This window comes from Dunckerocampus dactyliophorus, chromosome 1 (assembly GCF_027744805.1).
Source record: "Dunckerocampus dactyliophorus isolate RoL2022-P2 chromosome 1, RoL_Ddac_1.1, whole genome shotgun sequence".
Lineage (NCBI taxonomy): Eukaryota > Metazoa > Chordata > Actinopteri > Syngnathiformes > Syngnathidae > Dunckerocampus > Dunckerocampus dactyliophorus.
This window is the reverse complement of record NC_072819.1, coordinates 20,700,376-20,728,118: the sequence shown is the minus strand read 5'-3', so window position 1 is coordinate 20,728,118 and position 27,743 is coordinate 20,700,376. Positions and strand designations below refer to the sequence as shown.

At 41.3% G+C, this 27,743-nt stretch overlaps 2 protein-coding genes across 2 annotated transcripts; both read right to left on the bottom strand.

Moving 5' to 3' along the window:
• Positions 1-4,450: 4,450 nt before the first annotated feature.
• LOC129177359 (prestin) lies at positions 4,451-21,309 on the bottom strand. Its single transcript, XM_054768421.1, is given in 18 exon segments — positions 4,451-4,924; positions 6,023-6,147; positions 7,207-7,261; positions 8,941-9,093; positions 9,157-9,246; positions 9,538-9,607; positions 12,158-12,264; positions 12,368-12,463; positions 13,177-13,254; positions 13,385-13,498; positions 13,667-13,814; positions 14,241-14,323; positions 18,192-18,344; positions 18,473-18,637; positions 20,170-20,297; positions 20,396-20,506; positions 20,960-21,100; positions 21,156-21,309. Coding segments are annotated over 18 exon segments (2,001 nt in total). The 3' UTR covers positions 4,451-4,894.
• Positions 21,310-23,066: 1,757 nt separating this feature from the next.
• On the bottom strand, positions 23,067-23,913 carry LOC129184681 (uncharacterized). Its single transcript, XM_054780888.1, has 2 exons — positions 23,613-23,913; positions 23,067-23,538 (listed from the first exon to the last, which is right to left on the bottom strand). Exons 1-2 carry the CDS (start codon positions 23,911-23,913, stop codon positions 23,330-23,332), a joined length of 510 nt encoding a protein of 169 aa, XP_054636863.1. The 3' UTR covers positions 23,067-23,329.
• Positions 23,914-27,743: the final 3,830 nt, after the last annotated feature.

Sequence of the window (27,743 nt, the reverse complement as noted above, 5' to 3'; positions counted from 1 at the left end):
ATACTTTCAATGTGTTTTGACACCTTCTGAAAGACTGTGCTTTTCCAACAATCCAAAAAATTGTAAATGTCAACATTTTTTACCTCAGAAAAGTTCATTGAAATGCCACAAATCAAGACCAATCAACTGTACCTATTGTGAATATGAAGTATATACAGTATTAATCGACTTACAGTAGCTGACAAAAACTAGTACACGCGTGACATTCCATAGCCCAAGAACCAAATTTGTCCGCTGAAGACCAGGTCGCCTCGGCGCCCGCCCTTGACTGCCACCCAACACACAATGCACCCAAATCTTGTATTTGCCCCGCAGGTGATGGGTCTATGGGGGAGAGGTTGCATGTGGCTTTTTTGGGCTGGTCCCAGCCCGACTTCTGAATCACCCTTTGTCTGGCCCGTCACCTAGTGTCCGTTTGCCTTGGGAGATCCTACCAGAGGCATTTAGCTCCAGACAACATAGCTCCGAGGCACTCCAGCACTCAAAACGATATGGTGGTGATTCGTGAAGGAGACGAAGGAAGCTAACAAGCTAAATCCACACAACCCCAATCCAGGTTTAAGCCCTAAATATGCCTAATATACTGATTAAATGCATTTTAAATGATAAAATGTATATGTACTCACCACTAATGCATGATAATGTAAGGTGATCAATTGAACAGATGGAATCGGGAGTCGCGGGCTAGCCCAGGGGTCGACAACCTTTACTATCCAAACAACCATTTTACCTCCTCTTCCAGTAAAAAAGCCTCAAAACATTAGTCTATAAACTTGTAGAAGTTTTAATCTTTTTTAAATGTTACAGATGCAAGTGCATGTGTAGGCCTACTCTGACATTTTTTAAACACTGAACTTTATAAGCCTTTTTGAGCGGCTCCCGTATTTGTGTAAAATAAGTTAACCTTAACACAAAAAGTCCATCATTCTGTTGATCCTGTCCTTGACTGCCTTTGCGGAGAGGCATTCTTCATTTTCTGAATAATTTCCTGTTTATTTTTTAATTCTGAGAACTGATGCTCTATTTTTCTGAACGATTCTTTCATGTATTCTCCATCTGTGAACGGCTTCTCCCTCCTTCCAATCTCATGTGCAGCCCAGTGTTGCCAACTTGGCCATTTTCTCAATAAATCTGGCGACTTTTCAAACCATCTTGGCAACTTATTTTCTCAGCGACAAATCTAGGTACTTTTCCTGGCGTTGTTGGAAGACATCTGGTATTTGGAGACTTAAAAGTGAAAGCACCTATTGTTCTTCGGTTGCTGCCGAGAGGTCCACCCTGCATCACAGCAGTCACAAGCGGTCAATTCACAGTCAGCTCCCTCGGCACACTACCTGTCTCTCCAGGAGTCACCACCTCGGTGATTAGTGTGTCACGGGCTCTGAGCCCATAGCGACAGTGCGCTTCTAAAACATATTGCTATTCTGTCGTTAATTACATTTTTTTATTTTATTGCGCAGTAACTTGCTTCAGTTTCAACTAAAAACTCCCTCACCTTTTTTCTCTCCAGCAAGACGCACTGCATACACTTGCCTACCTCCCCTTCCCTTGCTCATCTAATCAGCAGTCAGAACGCAGTCTAGACACATTCACAGACTTGCGGTGAGTGGGATATTTCATGTTCTATTTGAAAATGCACATTTCCCTTACTTGTTGTTAGAAAAAAATCACAAAGCTTGGCGAAGGGAGCCGCAACAAGGAGGCTGAAGAGCTGTGGGTTGCCGACGCTTGGTCTAGCCTTTAGCCTGGTTGTCAAGCTAGCGCTACAACTGCACTTCCATCTGCTGTGGCGCCACTTTCCTCTCGCTGCTTTAGCTAGCGATGATGATACATAGCTCAACTGCTCCATAGGCCTCTGGGTCATCCTGGCTTGCTGTCAGAGAAGGTGTTCTCCAAGCCGCATCTGTGTAATCCACACTTGTTGCGTAGTTCCAGTTACGACTTATGAACACAAGGTATCATTTGATCATGTTACCTTGTGTTCACCTCGCTCCACGTTTTGAAGCTACATTGTGACAAAGTTGACTGTCGCAGCTAGTGCTTCCGAAGCCACACAGGGCGCCGCTGTATTGTGCTGACGTCACGTCGTTATGTCATACATGTATGTATGCTGTAATGTATGAAGTACTATGTGTTGTGGTAGATCTTTTGTTAGCTATTTGAATTTCATAAAAAAACATTGATCAATCTAGAGTCATGGAAAAAATGATTAGACCACCCTGGGTTCTTCAGTTTGTTGATCCATTTTAATTCCCGGTACAACTAAAGGTATATTTAATAAACAAGGATGGTCTAATAATTTTTTCCATGACTGTATATAACCGAAATTTATCCTTCTAACAGAATCAGAAAGGTGCTTTTTTTCCTACAACTTAGAAGTTCAGGTGTGTCTGACCTCATAGTCCTAGGATTTTAATCATCACCACCATCATCATCACTGACACCATCTCAGTGCTAATTGAGAGAGAAAGAAAAAGCCACACATAATCACTCTCCTTCATTCGGCGTCATTTGGTCAATCTTCATATATCAGCTGAAGAAGTCATTACAGTATTTCTATCGTGTGTTTATGTGTATGAGTGTGTATGCTTACCTTTTATAATGGCTCCTTGTTGGCCTTTTACTTCATAAACACACACAGCACACATGAAACAACACTTCCATATTTCCATTTGTAACACCATCTTAGATAAATCTTCTTACCATTTGTTAAAACTGCAATCTGCAATCACAATTTATTGCGCCACTTAATTCTAACCTCAGCTATCAGATACAACGATGTAATAAAAAGTGTTTAAATAAAGAGGAAACTGAGCAGTGCTATTTTACTTTTTCTTGAGTGTCTGAAGAAGCCTTACTTTATGACTGTGTGACTATTATATTGTTCAGAAGTTTATTTTAAAAAGTAGTCTAGAAAGTCAACACCCACGTTCCCCCTAAAGTGCTCTCAGGGCACCGCAAATCCTTGCAGCGCAACAAAATTAAATTCAGCAGCAACTGTAACTAAAATAAACACATAATTTATTCTGTACCATTTTGCAATGCAACTCCGTGAGTGACGGGCAGCAACAAGCTGTAACAACACAATGACGAACACGAAGCCCAGCCAATGATGACATTCTGTTGGTACGTATTTACTTATGCAACCAATCAATTAATTAACAGCGCGTTACGTAGTATGTGCCGCTGTTTTGCAGGTTTGCTACTGGTGCAGAGGAGTTTAGGGAGCTAAATGCTGCTTGCTAACCCCGCTTGCTAACCCCCACTCACCAAGCTAAAGTAAAGGGGGGCTGGCTATCGGAGTCTGTGGGAACAGGAGAACAAGAGTTGAATATGGGTGAGATTTTTTCTTTTCCGAATGAGAAAAGGCTGCTCTGAGCCAGTTTTCAGAGTCAAAACTGGTACTGGGGCATGCTTCTATTTTGATGGCTGGACATACCGTAAGTGTTACGCAGACTTTGCGCGAGTGATGACGAAGGGACTGGAAAGTGCTTTTTTTTGGATGACATTTTTTTTATTTTAATTTTTTAGACAACAGTAAACATATACATAACATATGTGGCATCACTTTCGAGTAAATGTCCAGAAGGCTGCTACAAAACAGAAAGGAAAGAAAAGGATATGTAATTGACAAAATAAATGGTAAACAAGAAAATAAATTGAAAATAAAATAATAAAGTAGGGGTTTCCTACAAGATTCAGATAATTAATTGGATGAGATAGTTCCACGGCTTGTTTTGTCTGAGGTGGACAAAAAAGGAAGTGAAATACGCCTTGCTGACCTTTGGCACCCACTCATATACAAAATACCACAGAATGGACGTTGGACTACCTCAAGTTCTCAGGTTTTGGACAGGTGTGATACTACAGGTGTGCACGTCTGAAGGCGTTCACAGCAGGCGATGCTCAGGTCGTTTGTGTGTAAAATTAAAGGGAACATTGCTCAGCACTATCAAAGGTTACACATTTAAAGATTCCTGACAGACAAGACACATTTAAGAACATTTGTCAGTGCTAAATGCTTCTTGGGAGTACTACAGTTTAAAGGGACCCTGCCCAATTCAGGGGCTTTTAAAATGATAGTGGATCCTAGTGTGGCACTAAGCACTAAGTAAGTTTCTTAGTAGTAGTAAATATTCCATAATTCTCAATTTGCGTGCAAATCTGGATTCTGTTCCTCTTGGCTGAAACACTCGGATTCAGCAGCCTCCTTCCCGACCATGCGTACCTTGTTGCGATTGGTCATGGGTCAAGGGTGGGCTCAATCCCCTCAGCCCCACACCCCACCATTCAACCCTCAACCTGTTGTGGCGTGTGGCAAAAGCGGAGAAGCAGTGACTATGAGGTAGGTCTTTAGATCCCCAGAAAACAAAAAAATCTTCCCATTGCTATCTTAATCCAGTTTTTTTGGGAATCTAGTGGAAAGATACACAATTCTTACATCGGAAAAAAACACTTTCTGGCTGCCATTTTGTAGAAAAAGCGGTACTGAGCAGCGGTTGATGGGCACTTGGCAAGTTGCCATACATGGACTTCCCAAAGTTGTGACGTCAGAAAGTCACAAGATTTCATGGAAATCTCGTGCCCGACCGTTTACGAGATTTAGGAATGGCACAAAATTAAACCAGGGATAACTTAAAAACATACCAACCTCATGATATGGCACTTCAATGTCATGTAGAACAAGGGTACAGCATTTTTAACATATACATAAATCGGAAACTTTGGAAATAGGATCGGATAGGATAGGATAGGATAGGATAGGATAGGATAGGATAGGATAGGATAAGATAGGATAAGATAAAATAGGATAGGTAGTAGAATAGGCTAGATTAACTGTTCCAGGTTACATCGCTAATATTGACGTACAGAGGAAGCAGTCCACGTTGTACTTTCAACTTAAACTTGCATCAGAGGTAAAGTCCTGAGAAGAGGTTGCAAAATACGAAGAAAAAAATTAAAACGCATCTCATACAAAAACATATGCAAAATTAGACAGCTCTTTGTAGATAAGATATCTGTCTAGCTTATCTTTCCAGCTCTTTCTGATAGGATGTTGCCATGTAGTCTGCGCAAATTGTGTGCCTGAAAGAGACTAGCATTTACACTAATGCAAATTTAGTGTAAAAAAACCCCAAATCATATTCTTTCTGTCATTTTTTTTCATACTAAAACATGCCCAAGACAGGCGTTCTCAACTGGTTTCAACCTGGGAGCCACATTTCCTCACGGTCATTAAGTTGTCATCTACTTTTATTAAAGTCTGATCAAGAACAGGTTATGTTTTTGTTTTTTTTGTAACCTTTTTGAACATAAATACACATAATTACTTGTGAAAAGGGCCTTTCATGAACTGACAATTGACAAATGCATGCATAAAAACTAGCCAAGTAAAATTGAATATCACAACGGCACTTAATAAGACCACAAAATTAGATACTTCACATCGTTTGTGTTAACAAAAAGTATTTTAAATATTTTAATGCAAGTTAAAATACACGCTGTCCGACCTACCAGTTGAGAATCACGGTCTTAGAAGCCACTCAAAATGTGGGAGTCAAACCATGTCTCTTGAGATGTCACAATATAGCGTGGAACTTCACCAGACCACACAAGAGCCGTTCAGCCAGCATCAAGGCCTTAACTATCTGCATTACGCTTTTTCTTTGGCTTCATCTCCTGACACTGTAACACTGTAGCGTGCCCCAGTACTTCCATGTATTCAGCCAGAGGCAACGTGGTGGTTTTATCCATTATTATTGATGTAATATTTTGTACACTTTTATAGCAGTTACAAATGTTACTGACAGCATTGCCTGTACAGGTAACAAAGGTCTTATATTATGATTATGAAAAATTGGAATCTGAACAAAATGTAGGCACTGCATGCAACAATGTATGTCACGGCATTGCCAGAAAGGTACTCTGCTCTGATGTCAGCTCAGGTGTATAGGTGTATCTACAGTATGACATGCTCTGATGTATTTCTTTGAACCTTTAAGTGAAATAAGGGACAACATACCTCAAGAAGTATAGGCAAGGTGCTGAGACAATGGTTGACAGCGTGATGGACCGATGGGAACATGGAGGAGCTGAACAGGCAGTTGGCTATGCAGCCCTGATAGCGCAGCTGGGATAAAAGGATCTCTATTCCCAACACAGTACACAACTCAGGTTTTAAAGAGCTGTATTTGTGCTGTAACAAAACTTCCATACACAACCACTTTTAAATAAGTCTGGCTTTGCAGGCATGCGAGAGCAGCTGAGACAACAAGTGAGTGAAAACACACACAGCATGCATGACTGCGTTTACATGCAGTCAATATTGGGGTTAAGGTCAATATTCCGGTTTCTGAAACATTCGGAATAACCCGTTTACATGCGTGACCTGAAAAAACACATAAAAATTGTGCCCGGACATGTTTCAACACACGGTAAACGTCATGAGGCACGCACGTCATTTCCGCTTCTTCTTCCTGTATCCAGAAACAACAACAACACCGCCACAGCGGATAATGAACGCCTTTGTTTGCGTTCTGGTGCTTGTACTGACCCACCAGCAGTATTGACACTACGCTGTCTCACTTTCTTCATTAATGGAAGGCGAGAACGTGAAGAAATTGGAAATGGAGCCGGAGCTGTGCCATCCACATGCCATCCAGCTGGGGTGAAAGACAGGAACATTATGTCTTTTATTGACAGTAGAACGTACCGCAATAGCAAAATCTATTAGAAGGTGAGCAAGCAGTTACGCCAAGCAGGGTTTGTACGAACGCATCTTCAAAAGTGTTCCGGGGGCTCTGGAGCTACAATATATAGCATGGATGTGGATGGCACAGCTCAGGCTCCATTTCCTATTTCTTCACGTTCTCGCCTTCCATTAATGAAGCAAGTGAAACAGCGTAGTGTCAAGTACTGCTGGTGGGTCAGTACCAGCACCAGAACGCAAACAAAGGTGTTCATTACCTGCCGTGCCGGTGTTGTTGTTGTTTCTGGATACAGGAAGAAGAAGCGGAAATGACGTGTCTGCGTCATGATGTTTACCGTGCGTCGAAACATTGTCTGCGCACGTTTTTTGTTTTTTTTTCATGTCAGGCATGTAAACGGGTTATTCTGAATGTTTCCGAAAACAGAATATTGACCTCAACCCCAATCTTGGCTGCATGTAAACGTAGTCAGTGAGGTGTTTGGCAAAAAGAAACTGACCTGGGCAGGAGGCCAGAAACACACTGATACTCTGGGCTTTCAAGTTGTGCACAACCTATTGAAAACACACACACACACACGCCTTGTGAGCATGGAGATAAAGTTGTAGAATGCGTTAGTCATTCATTAATCAAAAGCTATGAAAGGTTTTACGATGTTTATAATTGAGAGGGCGTGTATTGTCACCATCACATGACTAGGACATTGTATCAATAGTCTCTCTGACTATAAGAAGGAATATTTGATTTGATTATTTAGAATTAGAATTGCACATTCTCATCAAGACTTTAATATGAGATGTGAGTCAATAGAGTGGATTGCAAACAGATTTTTGACCTCAATAATTGTGATAGAAGTTTTATCTGTCTCATTGTGAGACGGAGATTTTATTTACCTTTACCAAACATAATCAAAATATTTGGGTTATTGTGTCATCACATGAAGACATATTGAGAAAATAATAACAGACCTCTAAACTTTGACCTCTTTTCCCATTCGCTATGAAGGTCAAGATCATTTGCCATAAAAAAATGATCAGATGAGCACCTACAGTGGTGTGAAAAAGTGTTTGCCCCCTTCCTGATTTGTTTGTCACACTTCAGATGAAATGTGTCAGATCATCAAACAAATTTAAGTAGTCAATGACAACACAACTGAACACCAAATGCAGTTTTTAAATGAAACTTTTTATTATTAAGGGAGAAAAAATCCAAACCTACATGGCCCTGTGTGAAAAAGTGATTCTGACATGCGGCGTTACTTTTACTTTTTCCAAAAAGGTGAACTTTTGTCTCGTCAGACCACAGAGTATTTTCCCAAAGGTCTTGGGGATCATCAAGATGTTTTCTGGCAAAATTGAGACGAGCCTTAATGTTCTTTTTGTTCAACAGTGGTTTTTGTCTTGCAATTCTGCCATGCAGGCCATTTTTGCGCAGTGTCTTTCTTATGGTGGAGTCATGAACACTGAACTGCAGGCCTCACTTGCCTCAGTGAGGCCTGCAGTTCTTTGGATGTTGTTTTTGGGTCTTTTGTGACCTCTTTGATGAGCCGTTGCTGCGCTCGTGGGGTAATTTTGGTTGGCGGGCCACTGCTGGGAAGGTTCACCAATGTCCCATGTTTTCAGCATTTGTGGATAATCGCGCTCACTCTGGTTTGCTGGAGTCCCAAAACTTTAGAAATGGCTTTATAACCTTTTCTAGACTGATAGGTCTCATTTACTTTCTTTCTGCGGAAGGGCCCTATATTTATGATTTGAAATATTTAAGCGCGACAAACATGCAAAAATCAAAGAAATCAGGAACACTTTTTCACACCACTGTATCAACCCACGATACAGTATAATGGATGCCATCTGGTGCAGCAAGGCCAGAGTACATTGGTAAACCTCACTCCCTGGCGCCTTATGAGTCGCGGTGGACATCCAGTTGACAGTCTTGGCTTTTAGCTCAATGGCTAGCGGCTGGCCTGACCAGGCGGGTTACACATGCAGGTGAGACAATTGGATAACAAATTCAGAAAATGTTTTTCAACCATTGTGGTGACATTGACCTTTTATATTATCTGTGACACTTTGACCCTTTCGAAGCCGTAATGCCAAATAAAGATGGTGACTACAAAGTGTGTTTGTGGATGGGGTGGTTGAGAGGTTGAGAAAAGCAACATATGTTTGCCTTACATGTGCACTAACAAGATAAATAAATACATAAATCATTGGTTTGAATTGTGGGTCTTTACCTCACAAAGTCTTGTCAGGGCTACAGAGTCCATGAAGTGGACTGAGCTGAGATCCAGAATCAAGCAGTGACTGTGAGTCATTAACTGGGCAGAGGAAGACGACAAGGATGTTTGGACCACTGCTGCGTTTTCCTTTTGAGCACGACTCACTATCTGGGTGGAGAATTAAACTCTGTGGACCAGCTCTGAACAATGTGTTTGTGTGTGTGTTTTCACCTGTCTGATCTCAGTGAAGACCAGTTCCGAGTTAGCAAAATAAACTGGGTTGGGACAGGAGATTATAGTAACGCCAGGAACAAGCTTTGCCTGTAAAAAAAAAAACACAAAAAAACACACAATTTACATATATACGTACATACTTAAATATGAAAAAAAATTGCAAGAGTTTGCACTTGTCCCAACATTTAATTTCCTTGCCTTGGCTTGACCCAAATATTTAGACATCTTTTCAGACTAAACTGCAGAATTTGTTTGTATCCCTTGTCTTTTTTAAGACTGAGGATCTCCAGTGAAGCGTAGAACAAATGTAACACATTTTACATTAGTGAAGCTTACAAGGAGTAATAGAAAAGGATATGGGAACAACAGTGAAAACACCTCAGCATAGAGTTGCACATCTCTGTAACAGTCTGTACCAGGAATTTGACCCAACACTGCAGTGGAGGAGCTGCAAGAGGAAAATATTCATTAATTCATGACAACACTGGCAGACCACCTCTCAGCTAACAAGTAGGAGATAGCTTGATAGACTGATCAGCCCCATAAATGCTCCACTTAACACCTTTATTGAATGAAATCCCGAAGCAAATAACTGCCAGGGTCTCTAATTAGCGTTCGATCAAAAAACAATAACAGCTGAGGCTGTGGGCAATCTGATGTAGTTTTCTATTAAATGTAGTAGGCAGTAGCTGCATTTCAAGTATTGTGAGTCCAGGGTTCCCAGGATTTGACATTTCAAAATTCCATACTATTTCCAGACTGAGTAAATAGACGTGTATTACTAGAGCTGCAACAATTAATGTGTGCACCCATTCAAATTGCAATATGCAGTATTCTACACTGGTAGGGGTCAGTAGGTGAAACACCAGACTTGATAACAGGCTTTTATTGTAGGTTTAAATTATCTCACAACAGGCACAATAATAACACAATAATCATCATCATAATAATAACACAGGCTACTGTTACAGCCGTAATCCAGCTAAAACTCAACCTTGAGCCCCGACGTCACTTCCTGTCCATACATCCGTAACACATTTATTTCAACACACACGAGCACAAGATTTATTTATGTCTTAAATGGCTTATTTTCTCTGATTATTTCTACTATATTGCAATATAGTAGATATTAAACAATTGGGTCATACAAGTGTAAAAGTGACTATATGTTTATTATTTAATTTCCAGAGGGCTCTATAAATGTAAAAAACGTATTTAGAAGATTGTAAACAGGTTTTTTATGCTCTAACTACGAATATATTCCATTTAAAAATAAGGAATCCAACTTTCACGGAAATTCACTTATCATGGTGAATTGGGCCCAATAGCACTCCTTCAGCTTGACAGCATCCCTCACCGCTGATGTTCACCAACGAGTTCTGGGATTACCGCCATGACAGGCATCAACCACCTTACGGCTACAGCTCAGGTCAGCTGCCTTGACAATGGAGGCACGGAACATGGCTCACTCTGACTCAATGTCATGGTCAAAGCTCTCCTGGAGGTGGGAGTTGAAACTCCTTCTGACAGGGGAGTCAACGCAGAGTGGAATAAAGCCCAGCCCCTCTCGAGAGGACCGATTCCAGAGCCCTCACTGTGCTTTGAGGTAAGTCTGACTATATCTAGTCAAACTACTCCACCTGGCGAACCGGCTCAGGCTCCTTCCCCACCAGACAGGTGACATTCCACGTTCCAAGAGCTAGCTTCTGCAGCAGAGGGTCGGATCACTAAGGTCCCCACCTTCTGCTGCCAACCAGCTCACTCTGCACCCGACCCCTTTGGCCCCTCCCATGAGTGGTGAGCTCATTGGAGGAGGGACCGATGTCATCTCTTCTGTCTGTGCCTGGCCGGGCCCCATGGGCGAAGGCCAGGGGTGACCATTATGTCGATCGCGAGCTACCGGTAGGTCGCCAAGGTAGTTTGGGTTGATCGCATAAACGTCACTTTGTAGTTGTCATGTGACATGCTTGCTCCCCCGCAGCATTTCAAGCTACACACGAAGATGCAAGTTTCATCTTTATTATTGTGTTTATGGATGAACTAACTCAGTGGTAAGATGTCTATATCTATAACAAAAGTTATCTGTTCACTTGTAGCGGCTAGTTACGTAGAAAAAAAGTGTATTGTTTACTGGCTTTGCTTGGCGTCATGAACTCTCCTACAGAAATCAGTGTTTTCTACACGTTTGCTTCTTAAACTATTATTTCATGATGAAATTAAAAATGTGCCCATTGGTGAAACCTTTTTAATATGTTGCCTTGACTTCGGCTGCATTGTTTTTTGCATTTTAAATTCTTGTACAGTATATGGGTAATGTTTGATAGCAAATGCTAACTGGATGTAATACATGAAGTGTGTGCCCTAATGAACGTTACATCGCTAATTTGACTGACATATTACCAGTACTCAGGTTATGTACACAACTATTTAGGAGTTATGTGGAATTATCTTTATTTCCATATTGAAGTGAATTATGACAGCAACTACTTTGATTACCTGTAAACTTTGAAAATGTGAATGTGAAATACTAATCATTAATATTTACAATAGAATTTCAGAGTTTACTGGTTACATTTTGTAAACGTTATGTTTTATAGAAAGAGGTAGATCATTTTGACTTGTACTTGCATGCTGAGAAAGTGCGTGCACTCCTGATATACATGTATAACATATATAAATACCTACTCATATTTTTTAAATAAATATAGTAAATACACATACTTTTCTATATTGATAGTAGTAGGTAGATCTTTGGGACTTGGTCATTTTAAAAGTAGCTCGCAGGCTAAAAAAGTGTCAGCACCCCTGGTGTAGGCAATCAATCAGCCTGCCAATTAATTTCGTGCAGTTTGTTCATTGAGTACAAAGACAATGAATGGATCTGACAATAATTAACTAAAACCTATATAACATTATTATTATTGTTTTTTGGGGGCATTTTAAATTATGAAGTAACACTTATTATTCTGAAATGATATGTCATGAATTAAATACTCACTGTTGTGTCCTGTAGATGAGCGTGAGCAGAGAGAAGGCGATGGCTACTCCCAGACCCACGTCCAGGTTTAGAACCAGGGTTACCACCAGGGATGCCACCCACACCAGCTGGTAGAGGAGAGGTGAAAAGTTCAATGTCAGGAGGGGATTGGCACAGTTTGAAACCATTGTCATGATAATCAAACACAATAACTCTGTGTTTGCACATTACCAGGTCCAATCTGTCAATCTTCCAGAGTGTAAACACATCTTTAAACTGAGCCAGCAGCCCCTGCAGATTGACCACAATGATCACTGCTAACACTGCCTGGAACACACAGCAAACTATTACTGCCAATACAAACCTTTAGGGGACCCATCTATTCATCAAGCATTCATTTTGGATACATTGCCGATACATCGCTGGGATGACACATGGTGACAAAACAACCATTGATAATTGACATCGGCCTCAGGCATCTACAGTAGTTATTATTAGTTTTTAAGAAGAGTTTGTTGAAGATGTGTGTTTTGTAAGTGACTTTATACAGTAGCTGACCGGTGCAAGATCAAAAACAAATGCAAAAAAACCCCGCTTCAAATGCCACAAACACACACAAACCCTCAAAACAACTACATGACAGAAATGCTGCAAGTTCATGGAACAAAACAAACTTAGCCAGGTTATCAGGGGCGCCAGGGACAGCCGTATTTCAAGAAAGTTGACGGAATGAAAAGTTACATTTTTCTTTACGTCTTTGTTAAACACTTGACCGTAAAAATCAGTTGCTCTGTAATACTGTAATATATTACATTTTAAGTCTTTAAAGACGGATATCCCTCAAGTCCGGAGCCCCTGGTAAGTTCTATGAACTAGCAGTGTTTCTGTCATGCATGTGTTTTTGAGGTTTGTGTGTGTTTGTGGCATTTGCAGTATTTTTCTTTTGCATTTGTTTTTGCTCCTGCAGCTATAGGCCACTGTATAAAGTATAGTAATAAACAAGGAAAACAGGACTAATAACTGCTAGGATATCACTTAACCTTTGGCAGCTGCTCAAATAGATGACCAATCTTTAGCAAGATGGTTAAAATGGTCAGAGCCGATACCAAACCTGACATCTAGACAGGAAAAACAGTAGACAATGAGACAGATTAAAATCAGAAAGATGCATTTTTGAATGAATATACAAAAAGCTACAATGTTGTCTGTTTGAACAAAGCCGCAAAGGTTTCTTTTAGGGAACAATACCTGTGATTTGACACCAATGCTTTCCTGCACCATACTGCGTGAGAAAGAGCAGCTGACAGCAAAACACTGGAACATGGCTCCTATGGAGTTACACAAACCCAAAGCCAGTAGGTCCTAAGCAGGGGTGGTTTGAAATCAGAAATGGTACCTTTCAAATATACTGTATCACTGCAGGTTTTCAGTTACTATATTTATAGTAAAGTGCTGAGTTTGGAGTTCAACTAGCCCAAAAGCCTGAATATTTAGTAACCCACAATGAGTGCGTTAGAAGAACCTCTGCACCTGACTGGAGTCAAAGTGGTAGCCATGTTTTCGGGCAAACACTGAACCCATGGCTGTGTGGAAGCTGAAGCCCACCAGAGCGACCGACAGAGCCGGGATAAAGAGCTCCCTGGCCTGGGACAGAGAGGGGACGATGGGGGTGGACAGGCTGCACAAGAGGAAGAAAGAATTTATGTTGAATGACATAATTATGTTATAAAAATACCAGTTACGACAAATCTACAGTATCATACAAAAGTGAGCGCAGTACAACCCCCACATTTCAGTGAAAATACAATAGAAGTGAAACTTTGATATACTTGAGAGTAGTCAGTGTACAGCATGAATAGCAGTATAGATTTACTATCCACTGAAAATAAGTCACAGTTATTATTGTCTCAGTCGCTGACAACACAAGTGAGGCATAAAGATTAAAATGTGGATCATGGCATGGCAAGATAGGTCGGTCAACATATAGCTTTTATTCATAAACATGATGCCATTTATAGAAACAATAGCATTAGTAAGCAGTATTAAAGAGATTCATGTCAAACTGAAAACAATGACAAAGAGACAATACAACCATTCTACTGACCCACTGGGAATGTCTCCAACCACCTGGACATTATGTTGTCCAGCCACATCCATCTGCACAGACGTGACAGTGGCCAAGACAATCTGTAGGAGACAAAGACAGGAGTTAAGGCACGGTTTGGAAAAGAACAACCACACATTAGTTGTTATAATGGCATATTGTCCACTGAGTTCAACTAGAGGGCAAAGCCTTGACAGCTTTGCATCATTGAGCAGCTCTTCATATGAATGTATACACATCATAAAGTACTATTTAAAAAGGCTACCTGTGTATGAGCTGAAGAGCTGTAATTCATTCACAGTTGACAGTATCACATTAGTATGATACAGTCAACTCCAATATTGGTCTCATTTTACATAAAACTACTTGTTTTAACACCGTAATTGTAATAAAGGATTTTTAAAATCAAATACAATTACATCAATTTTCTATGGCGCTTATCCTCACTAGTGTCGGGGGGGGTATGCTGGAGCCTATCCCAGCTGACTTCGGGCGAGAGGCGGGGTACACCCTGGACTGGTCGCCAGCCAATGGCAGGGCACATATAGACAAACAACCATTCACACTCACATTCATACCTATGGACAATTTACTGTAGAGTCGCCAATTAACCTAACATGTAGGGATGAGCTGGATACTCGTTTTAGATGAACATCCGTTATAGATAATGCATTTTTGCTGAGTTCAAGCTTGAAACGAGTACAGGTCTTCATTATCTGTAAATTGGGTAACTACTTATGTATTGTATTCACTCTTCACGCTCTGTGATTGGCCAGGCACACACAGTGACCGCCCCTCCCTAGACAGACTCCCCACAGCCAGAGAGAGGAGCACACGGTGCATTAGACAAGGCAGAGATGAAAATGGCCCATGTCGCATTGGTCACTGCCTCCGCTCCGGACGTTTTTTTTTAGGTTTTCCTCAGCTCAGCTCAATTTCAGACATAAAATAATGTACCGATTTAAGCCCCACACATTTTACGGTTTATGCCCCGCCCACCAGAGAAAACCCTCGCACGCACGGGGAGAACATGCAAACTCCACACAGAGATGCCCAAGCGGAAATTCGAACTGAGGTCTTCTTGATCTCCTGACTATGTGGCCAACATGCTAATCACTCGGCAACCGTGCGGCCTATTTTAATTATATTTTTAAAAAATATCAAATCTCATTTTCTATTTCAAAATTTGGAAAAATACTATTTGAATAAATAAAGGTGAAGTAGCAAAAACTGATGAGAAAATAACCAGAACATTTTAAAATGTCATTTAAAGAGATATACAGGCTCATCTCAATAAATTCATCATCTCTGAAAAGTGAATTTATTTCAGTAGTTAAAAAAATGAAAGTCTACATATCCTATAGATTACACACAGAGTGAAATCGAGGGAAAGGCTTCTTGAGACGTCATCTGTACTTCTGTGAAGAAGGTGTCGGACGTTTCGCTCCTCATCCGAAGAGCTTCGTCAGCAAACTAATAAGTGCTGGTAGCCTAGGCCTTAAATACAGTAAGAGTGGGCGGAATTGGTGTGCCAATTGTCGCTCCCTGAGTTGGGTATGAACGACTCTGGTACTGGCTCGTACCAGAGTCGTTCATACCCAACTCAGGGAGCGACACTTCCCTTTTATCGGAGGTGTTAATAGCAGGAGAGGATTATACCACTACTCCGCCCAGGCTTAGTGTAAGGAACCAATAGAAGGAGGGTGTTGGCACACCAATTCTGCCCATTCTTACTTTATTTAAGGCCTAGGCTACCAGCACTTATTAGTTCGCTGACGAAGGTCTTCGGATGAAAAGCGGAACGTCCGACACCTTCTTCACAGAAGTACAGATGACGTCTCAAGAAGCCTTTCCCTCGATGGACAACTCCTGTACGACTGAGAGCCTACACAGACGCACAAATATTGTGAAATATTTCAATAATGTATTTCCTAATAATTTAGATGATTTCATCTTACAGCTAATAAAACCCCCAAATACAGTATCTCATGAAATTTGAAAACGTTCAATGAAAAGTTCAATATTGTAAACTACTGCTTTGTCCTCTAATCAGTGAATGAACCCCATAATTCAGGGGTGTCCAAACTTTTTCAACCGAGGGCTACATAGTAAACAATCAAAAGAAGCAGGAGGCCACTTTGATATTTCTATATATATTTTTTAATTTTGTAAAAAGGCTAAGAAAAATGTAATTTATCGTATTTTCTGGGCTATAAGTCACACTTTTTCATGGTTTGTCTGGTCCTGTGACTTGTACTCCACAGCGACTTATGTATATATATGTTTTTTTTTCACACTGACAGCCGCGAGAGGGCGTTCTAGGCTTGTGTGCCAGTATCTTCTACTCCTATCACTCCTGTACCACTGCAACTTTACAATGTAAACATCAGCTTAGAAAGACAACTGATGCTCTGTCCGCACGAATACGGATATTTTAAAACCGCATATTTTTCTATGCGTTTTGGTCTCTCATCCACACGAATACGGAGGTTTTGGTTCTTAAAAACTGAGCTTTTGGAAAACTCTGGCCAGGGTGAAGATTTTTTAAAACTTTGGCTTCAGCGTATTCGTGTGGATGGTGAAGACAGACAGTAACAATTATGTGCCGTTATTCCCACATTAGAAAGTATCATTTCATGTGTGCATTTGTGATTGCGTTTGCCTGAGCTGCTTCGCCCGTACATTGGAAGCTTCCCTGTTATATATGCCTGCCTTGTTCTGCATGATTATTGTCATGGAGACAATTAAAAAAGGACAGTTTGCCAGACACAAATTATTTCATTATTTCAGCAACGACAGCATCACAGCACTTCAATAAAATGAACAAAATTTCACAGCATTGTAGTGATAATCAACATCTGCTACATGAATGTTTCATCCATTTTCACTTCTATATTCAATAAATTTTGCTCGCAAATGTGAAATAACCTACTGAAAAGTAACGTCACTTCGCCAGCATTTCATGTAGCTTCCACTGCACATTGTCATGTTTGTTATGATACGTCTACAGAAATGACACCATCGTCATGAATGGTTAAAATCGCCTTAACAGTCTACGGCTGCAGCGCCCCCTTACTTTGGCATGCGCATGACACATGCCACAAATGCCCCCAAAAAGAATATCATATTCTGCAGATCACAAGGTGCAAGTAGTGAAATATGCAGCCAAAAACGGTAACTGAGCAGCAGCAAGAAAGTTTGGAGTGAACGAGAAACTTGTGAGGGACTGGTGAGAATAAGCGGAGGATACACTGCAATGAAGAAAACTTAAAAAAAGCTAATCGCAGATAAAAGCTAGAGGGCCACAGCTAGAGAAACAAGTTTACAAATGGGTGCTTGAACAACGTGCTGAGGGAGAGGCTCGTCAACAGTGTAGTTCCGTCTCCGTCCCCTGGTAGGTGCCATAGTGATGAATATAGATGACTTTGTGGGTTGTTTAGGCTGTAGTTATCTGAATAACTGCTAATATGACACCTGTTTAGCCTGTTGTTCTCCATTTTATTGGTATTACTATAACTTGCCTTTCAAGATGAAATGCCTGTTCTTGGTCTCTGATTTTATAAAATAAATTTCCCCCCAAAAATGCGACTTATAGTCCAGTGCAACTTATATGTATTTTTCCCCTTCATTCTGCATTTTCGGCTGGTGCAACTTATACTCCGAAGCGACTTATAGTCCGGAAGCGTACGGTATTATATATTTCAGGTATTAGTATCAACATTTCAGCCTTTTGTGTTCACGTTCTACCCTTTTGCTCTATTTTTTTATTTTTTTATAATTGCTTGAACTTCTGAAAGCTATTCACTTTTGCACAACATTGTAATGTATTGCGATGCGCCTGTGTATGTATAATTAGGACTAATTTATCAGTTTATCAGCCATCATGGCATTTGTCCACATAGGTGTTACAATGTGTGTGTGTGTATGTGTGTGTGTGTGTGTGTGTCTTACCAGTAGAGCTTCCCAGGGTATGGCTACAGGCAGCTTGTTTTTGAAGCGCTCATTCAGCATCTTGCCTCCACTGAGTATTGCCATTGAGACCAGAGACACTGACAGAGTTCCTGGTGTCATGCTGGTCACTCCGTACAGGACGTCTTTTAAAGTCTGGGAGAAGACACAATTAGTCACAATGTAACAAAGTCAAACATGGAACAATGACACTTTTCTACGTTGACACCTATTATTAGTACAGTAGGAGCAAATGTGTGTTATTGTGTTGTTTTACTACCAACCCAAGCAGAAGCCAGCACTCCAATGTGTCTCTGTGCAGGTATTCCAGTCATGAGGGGCAACTGCATAATGATCACATGCAGGCCGGCAGCTGTGGTGTAGCCTCTTATGACGGGGTCTGACAACCAGCGACACACCGCACCGCAGCGCAGCACATAGAGGAGGAGCTGGATGAGTGCACACATGGTTAGTCAAATTGGGCTATTTCTGTATTATGTTGATATCAATAGTAATTATCGTGATATCAATAGTAGATGTATGTGACAGGTGTTGTAATGTGTGTGTGTGTGTGTCATCCTAGTTTTTAAATTTGTGTGTATGTGCAGCATGTGTGTACCTACAGAAAATACACTGAAGTAAAGCCTAAGGTAAAAGACTTTTTCAGGGCATTTTTTACCATAGGAAATCATGTAAAGTGAATTCATTCGTTCCAGGCTTCAACTGTTAACTGCTGTAAAATAAAATGACAATCAAATAAAACGGCTCAAAATGACAGCTCATGGAGGGTGAGCGGGAAGGTGATTGCAGGGCGATACTTTCACCTAGAGACGTTATAAAGGCATTGCTGGGATTGATAGGTGTCCATCAGCGGGCGGCATCAGAACAGTATCTACTGTTTAAGTCATGTCTGTATACAGTTGATAGTTCATAGTATTGCTCATACTTTCCTAAGCAGCCAGATACTTTCCTGTGTCGCTGTAAGTTGTAATTACCATCACACTTTCTTGGCATCACAGGAGTTAACTCACACAAAATCGATGCATGGTAATAGTTTGAGCTCCCAAGTTTTGTTTAACTTTGGAGACACATTTTATTCCAGAAATTTGTGGTTCAACTCCAACTTTGGATCACTTTGAGGCGCTTTGTTCTCCACATGTTGGCCAGTGATGAGTGTGTTTGTTTGTGTTGTCTAGCAATGCCAGTGACGTGTGGACAGGTTCATGGCTGGTGAGGCACTGATTCCTTTGGAGTTTTGTTTTATGTTAATACAAGTTGCTCATTAAGAGGATAACAAAAAAAAGAGAATAATTCCCTTTGGTTCAAAAATGTTTTCAGATACTTCAGCAGAGCATAAAAATATCTTGAATGCATTTGATTTTCTGCTAGCTGGTGCTAGCAGGAAAAAACACAAAAAACAAAAACACTTTTCCTCTGTGGGAGGATGTAAGTGACAAGCACCTTTCAGCTCACGCCTTCCTCCATCCCTTCAGGATGCAGCGGTGCAAGTGCCTGCTGTATGAATTTTTTAATCTATTTTATTGTCTGATTAGCAAGAATAATGATGCCACACTTACATTAAAGACATTACATAGGCTGTAGGAAGTCACGGTGTATAATAAATGTTATATTATGGGCGACATGCTGACAAACAGAAACTGGCAGGCACCATAAGTCAACTCAGTGTGCTGTCAGATGGCTTACGTGCTAAGCCAAGAAGCCACGCTCACATTCACGCTAGGTTTCTTCCCTGTATTTGATCAGGAAATGTGCAAATTCTGTGATTTTTACTTAAGAAAAATGGTAAGAACGATTGGAATCATACAGAAAATACTATATTATAAATACATATATTACATTCATTTAATATTTATTTTCTGTTATTATTTGTTTTTGTATTTTTCATCATGACAGGTGAGGCTCCCCCTGCCGCCCCTGACCGCACGTCACCGAGCAATGCATTGTGTACGTGTGTGTGGACCTGTATGAGGCCGCAGAGTAAGGTAAGCTGGACGACTATGTTGACTTTAGCTGCCTCAGCACCGCTGCTAGGCAACTCTGCCATGGCTGGGACAGAGCCGATCATGATGGCCAGGACGGCAAAAGTTCCTATCACATAAACAAAGTTAAAACCAGCATCTACTTTTTGTTGTTTAAAAGCTTCATTTCCAGCTTCATTTCTTGGTGGAACTGAATTAGACAATCACCCAAAGAGAGATGTTTGGAAGTTCCAAATATAACGTAGATGACGAGCGGGTAGAGTGATGTGTAGAGTCCATACACTGGAGGAATGCCCGCCAACATGGCATTGGCCATACCTGTGTGGGACAGAGAAGGAGACATGACTTTAGATAATGAAACATGGATACCATAGATCTTAACTAGATGCAAAACTGACTTAATCATGTTATAAGAGTTATATACTGTATGCCTGTTCATGATACCAGTACCAAATATAAGAAAAACGCTCAAGTAGTTGCTTTTGAAGTTCCAGATTTTCATGACATCATGAAAGAAAAGCACCCTTCCTCACAGACATAATACCGCCTCTGACCCACCCCTACCTCGATGACCCCAAACTGTGCAAATACGGAAGAAAGAATGGGAAGAAAGGCTTCTCTGCACATCTTAAAATGTTGGACACAGGTGTGAACAACACAATACACATTTCCAATACACTATTGTGGTACTTCTGATACTTATGGAAATTGGTTGAAAAATACTTTATTAGGGGACCTTTAACAGTATGAGATCTGTTGAATGTGCCTCACCCTGTGGCAGATGCATGATGCCCACACTCAGCCCAGACGCCAGGTCTCTCAGGGCGCTTTCTTTGATGGAGTAGTGAGGCAGCCATAACAGCACAGGAAACCAGCCCAGCAGAATGCTCTTTAACCTGGAACCTGAACACCTGGGAGAGTACACAGGTTTTTTTTCTCCAGATGAGACCATCCAGCATAATCCATCAAGTCACTCACCGACACTGTGTCTTGACCCTCTCCAGAAAAGGCACAGACTTGTCTACTCGCTGGCCAATGATCTCCAGTTGGGCTTCATCCAGGGCCACATGGACATAGGGAGGCCTGTTGTCATGGTAACTATACTGCTCTGTGTCATCCATCTAGAGAGAAGACTGACAAAACACTTTCACTTTCAGTGTGCCTTTCTGCATGTCACAGCAAAAGCGACGGTGTAGTACGAACTAATAAGCCAGCAAGGATGACCTAGTTGGTGTGGGCAAAGCACACAAAAGCACACAAACGCACACGTGAGTCCAGGAGGGTGGAGAACAGCTTTGGACTCTACACACTGCACAGCATTTACAACACCCTCTCTCTGCTTCCCCTTCAACACCATTCTCTTTCTTTGAATGCCTCTTTTGTTCTTGTTTTGTGTTTGGAGAAAGTGAATGGTGAAATGCCCTTGAGCAGGGCACTAAGTACTGTACGTAGGCATGAGGAACCGGTGTGTTGCTCTCTTGCTGGTATGTTGAAGAGAACATCCCCCAGTCTCACAAAGTACTTTGAAAAAGTCCATTATGCTTACAGTTTACTTCATTTACTGCGATAACAGTATAGAAAAATACAAAATACAGATATCTGGCTAATACACTGACAAGTATGCTGTCACTACTACTACGACACACTAATATTAACTCAATTTATACGCACAAAACGACAGGGTATGATGGCAAGGTGATGTTAAATTGATAAGCAAATGGTCCCTCATGTCATTAAAAAAAAAAACACCAATCCTTTCTCCTCTTGAGGTGACTGTGTGATGGGTCACAGTGGGCGTGTGCTCCAGCTTTGAAGGCAAGATAAGCACACCTCTTTCTTCAGGGACGCCATCAATGTTATGGCTAAGCACAAATAAAGTAAAAGTAAATAAAGCCATATTTTAAAATATGTAGAAACTTCAATATTGATCTTCTGAATCCACACAAGAACAAGATAATAGATTACTTCATACACTCAACAAAAATATAAACGCAACACTTTTTTGCTCCCATTTTTTATGAGATGAACTCAAAAGATCTAAAACTTTTTCCACATACACAATATCACCATTTCTCTCAAATATTGTTCACAAATCTGTCTAAATCTGTGATAGTGAGCACTTCTCCTTTGCTGAGATAATCCATCCCACCTCACAGGTGTGCCATATCAAGATGCTGATTAGACACCATGATAAGTGCACAGGTGTGCCTTAGACTGCCCACTTTAAAAGACCACTCTGAAATGTGCAGTTTTGTTTTATTGGGGGGGGGGGTCTGGGGACTCTTGGTCCACCCTTCAATGGCTGTGTGAAGTTGCTGGATATTGGCAGGAACTGGTACACGCTGTCATATATGCCGATCCAGAGCATCCCAAACATGCTCAATGGGTGACATGTCCAGTGAGTATTCTGGCCGTGCAAAAACTGGGACGTTTTCAGCTTCCAAGAATTATGTACAGATCCTTGCAACATGGGGTCGTGCATTATCCTGCTGCAACATGAGGTGATGGATGTACTGCCACATCGGCTTATGGTAAAGAAATTAACATTCAATACACGAGCAACAGCTCTGGTTGACATTCCTGCTGTCAGCATGCCAATTGCACGCTCCCTCAAATCTTGCGACATCTGTGGCATTGTGCTGTGTGATAAAACTGCACATTTCAGAGTGGCCTTTTACTGTGGGCAGTCTAAAGCACACCTATGCACTAATCATGGTGTCTAATCAGCATCTTGATATGGCACACCTGTGAGGTGGGATGGATTATCTCAGCAAAGGAGAAGTGCTCACTATCACAGATTTAGACAGATTTGTGAACAATAAAATTTAAAGTCAGTTTGAATTATGCGAGTCAAACTTTAATAACAATGCCAACATGTGGTGTATTTGTCAGAGAAAAGTAGCACAGGCAACACAGTTGGGGTGCATGATTTAACAAATGTTCACCCTTTTCTTCAGAAGTAGACCAGCTGGCTTACAACAGCAAATCCAAATTTTTGCACATGACTGTACAGCAGATAAATTCCAGAAAGCACTGCAGCAGCTGACGTGATGTCATGTCTCCACCCACTATAAAAGAGTATTGTAATGGAATGCGGTTACTAACATTCCACCATAATTAAACAGTCTCCATGTTAACTTATCAGTAGTGTGTCTCTCTCAAAAGTGTCATGAGGTTTCTCATACGTTCGGAACGCAATGGGGGTGATTGGTACAGAGGAAGCTCAAAGAAAGAGAAGGTAAAGCTACGAGAGAAGCTCAGGTTGGTGATGGGATGCAGTGGAGGGAGACGGGGCAGCTGAGGAGTCCTGGCCTGGGTGGGCATCTTCTGCTGCTTGGGTAATTCTCCATCTGGACAGAGAGAGAGATTACTTCAAAGGAGGGATGGCAGCTTCACAAAAATAAAGAAAAATATGTGACCGTACTTGTGCTGTCCGCACGAACAGTTGGGGAAGAAGCTTGAGAGTTGAAACTTAAAGTGAACTCTTTGTTGTGAATGTCGTTATAAGGGGGCGACTGAGGGGGTCTCGGAGAAGGGGGTACGTAAATGGATGAAAAGGAGGAGTCAGAGAGAACCAGTCCTCTCCAGGGTGTCATGGTGGAGTCTGCGTGGAGAGGTGGTCTGGCACGAGCAGAGGGTCTCTGCTTCTGGCTGCGCTTTCTGCCATTGGTGCTCGGAGGCTTGACTGTAACAGGAAAGTGGAAATACAGGTCAGGTTGGATCATTGCTAATGGACCTTCTTGCTTTTTCGTATCGTTTAATTAATGCCATCACCTGTTTTACTCCCAGATGAACCAATGAGAGGCAGACGTTCACGTGGCATCACCAAGAAAGACTGAAACGTATTGTAAACATTTTATCTTGCTGTCAGATGACATTTTTATTCATAAAAAGTAGTCATCTCTTGTGAAAACATCCTGCATTTCCCCAAATATTGGCCAGCGGCATTCATTTACTCAACTGCAGAGTGTGCCAGGCGTATGGTTGATATTTGAGACACCCTTGTCAGGTACATGGGCATGACTTTGACTAAGATGTGATGTGTCTATTCAAGTTTTCACTTGCTGCACAGCTGTAAGACCATGCGAATGTGGACTCTTTGTTAACCCAGTTCTCATGGATTGGTTTGTCTGAAGAATATTTTTTAAACACCTCTGGTTTTGTCCTGGGGACATTTTGTCCCATTCCTTTTTTTCATTTGTGACCCTTGTCACAAACTTGTTCAATCGCCCCTGTAAGATTTCCAGTTTAAAAAATGGCCTCTTACTAGCCCAGGATAGCCGTAGCATCTAAAGTATACGCCAGAAGCAGAGGTTGCGAGCTCATCACATTTATTGCAGGTACCGCAAGACAGTCCGACAGCATTTTCCCCAGCACACAGAACAGGACACTCACACCAATTCACCTAGACCCCTGTATATAGTGAGAACCCAACCATAACTACTTAATGGGAGGGTGAGGTAGTTGCTATAGAAGTCATATTTACACCCTCAAGATCCCTTCTTCATGTCACAAATGCATTCCAATGCCAATTCATTTAGGCCTCAACCTCTGTACACGTCATCCTCTACATTATACAATATGTAACTATGTTGACAAAAAGCATGGCATAGTGAACCATCCCCTCCTCCAGGTGAAACTTGGAAGAGTCCAATTAGGGTGATGACATGCACCTGGCCTGCACTCACATGGGCGCCCTTCCATGCTTGTGCCCCAACCAATCACCTCAAAGAAAGGAGGTAGCGCATTACCAGCCGTGGTTTTAAAGAACGGATGGAACAAAAAAATGTCTGTATTTGTCACAATTTGAAGTTAGACATTTTTGTTCTGCCCAAATAAAATGCTTCATGGCTGTCAGTGTCAATCACCGTTGTATCGTATACATGTACACGTCTGTAGCATGTGCACATACACAAAAGCGGTCTGAAAGCAATTTGTGTGGTTATAATAATAGGAATACATTCAGTGATAGCTTTGCCAAATCGCTATCATGAGCTGACAACAACGTGGATAATGCCCGTGCGTTAAGTGGGGCTTGGCTTGCAAGGTTGGAACAGGAAGACGGCGGGTTTGTACGGTAATGCTTTAAGCACATTCGAATGTTAGAGCCCCAAGTGCAGCACCTAACCAAGGCAGACAGCACCTTTTAAATGAGCCTAAAATGGCAATGTTACATACAGTAGTACCTCGCATAATGTAAACCTCCTTTTACGTAAATTCCACTGAACGTAAAGAATTTATGTAAAGTTTTTGCATCGTATTACGTAAGACATTCCATATAACGTAAAGCGTCAAGTCGGTGCAAGTTCAGAAATTCTATTTGAATAGCTCGCATGACAGAGAGAGGGAAATATTTTCCATGACTAACAGAGTACACTTGGTGACGCCTTCTGACGCTTCACGCTCTCATTGGCTGATCAGGGCACCGCCTGCGCTCTCATCTCATTGGCTGATTATCGGGGCACCGCCTACGCTCTCATCTCATTGGCTGATTATCGGGTCACCGCCTACGCTCTCATCTCATTGGCTGACTTATACAGCGTGTACGTGAGTTTGTGTGAGAGACAGGCTTCTCCCTTCAACCTCCCTTCCTCATCGTAGTCGCCCTTAAACTAGTTGATTGTTTTTGTTTTTCAGTTTTATTCATTTACAGTAATCTTATTTATTACCTTATTTTATATTGGAATGTTACTCTACTATGTTTATGCTAATGTTTTCTTATATTTTCCCACCATATTTGGTGGACTTTAAATATTTTGAAGTGCCAAAGGGGTGAGTTTGGGAAGATCTTGGAACGGATTATGCTATTTACATGTATTTTACGCTTCGTATAAAGTAAAAACCCTATAACGTAAACGTTCTCGAAACGGATTATTTACGTTGTAGGGGCGTCTACTGTATACTGTAAAGGAACACATTTGTTCCTCATGACAAAAAATGTCCCATTGTAGATGACAGTTTTGATCCCACATTTATCTTAACGTAAACTAATGCAATCTTTTGTTAAGATTTCACATTTGAGTGGGCTGGAGCCTACACCAGCCGACTTCAAGCCACAGGCGGGGTGCACCCTGGACTCATCACCATTAAATCACAGGGTGCATATACACACACACCTACAGTATTAACAACTGTGCATTTGAGAGGTAGCAGAACACAGGATTCGAACCCTCAGTCTTATGACTGTGGGGCGAACATTCTAACCACTTGTTCCCCATGCGGTGGACAACCAAGACAAGAATGTGTAAAGAGCGAGTACCTCTGCTGTTAGTTAAATGAAATAAAGCTCTCTTATCTGTGGTCAGACGTCTTTGAGACACTCAGGGTGAGTGTGAAGTCAATGTTCCTCCTTGTGTGGTTAACTAGATTGACAGAAGATCTTGTACTTGTCTTAAATCAATACCAGGGACACATCCAGGTTTCCAAAAGTCTCAAATTCCCATAATCCCTCCCTTGGCTCACCTTCTTCACCTTGTCATCTGCTGTGCTTTCACCCAGCCTCCACCTGCTTCACAATACAACTTCTCCACGTAGTTTGCCTCTTCTTCTGTCACACTCCTTACTTTTCTATGTATTTTGAGAGACCTATTCACTTTCCTCCTTTCTCTGTGTGATGACACAGATGGACAGATGGCTGCTAGTTAAAAAGGGCAACATGAGACGAGGATAATACATTAAAATATTAATGGATACACAGAGTCAGGAGTCTTCATGTGCTATGACCCTCGTTTGCCCCACACATACACATACAGAGCGTACAGTACATACTTTTGTTTGTCCCAAGATCGTACAATACTTATTTACAATTTTATTTGGCTAGGAATGATGAGTGACAATTAACTAGTACTTGATATTTTATGTTTTGTTTTTCAAGTCACCAAGGGACTAAAGTGCCTAAAATATAGGGCTTCAACTAATGATTATTTTAATAACCGATTAACCAGTCAGGGCCACACGATGGTCTAGTGGTTAGCATGTTGGCCACATAGTCAGTGAGGAGATTGGGAAGACCTGGGTTCAAATCTCTGTTGGGCATTTCTGTGTGGAGTTTGCATGTTTTCTTTTCCCACATTCCAAAAACATGCATGTTAGGTTAACTGGAGACTCTAAATTGTCCATAGGTATGAATGTGAGTGTGAATGGTTGTTTGTCTATATGTGCCCTGCGATTGGCTGGCGACCAGTCCAGGGTGTACCCCGCCTGTTGCCCAAAGTCAGCTGGGAGAGGCTCCAGCATACCCCCGCGACCCTAATGAGGTTACGCGGCATAGAAAATAGATGGATGGATTAATCAGTCCATTATTTTTCCGCTTAATCGGATTAAAAAAAAAAACCTCTCCTTATATAAAACGCCTCTTTATTCAGAAATAGAAGATTTGAACTGACAGAGCAAATAAAGTGCACAAACACCAGGATGCTGCTTGAATATTCTGTTAAAAATAATGTTCAATAAAAAATGTAAATGTTTGTCAAATCGCTTTATTAAAGCAATAAATGTACATAAAAACATAATCGTGCTAATTTTCCTAGTCGATTAATCTGAAGCTTGTTTCAAT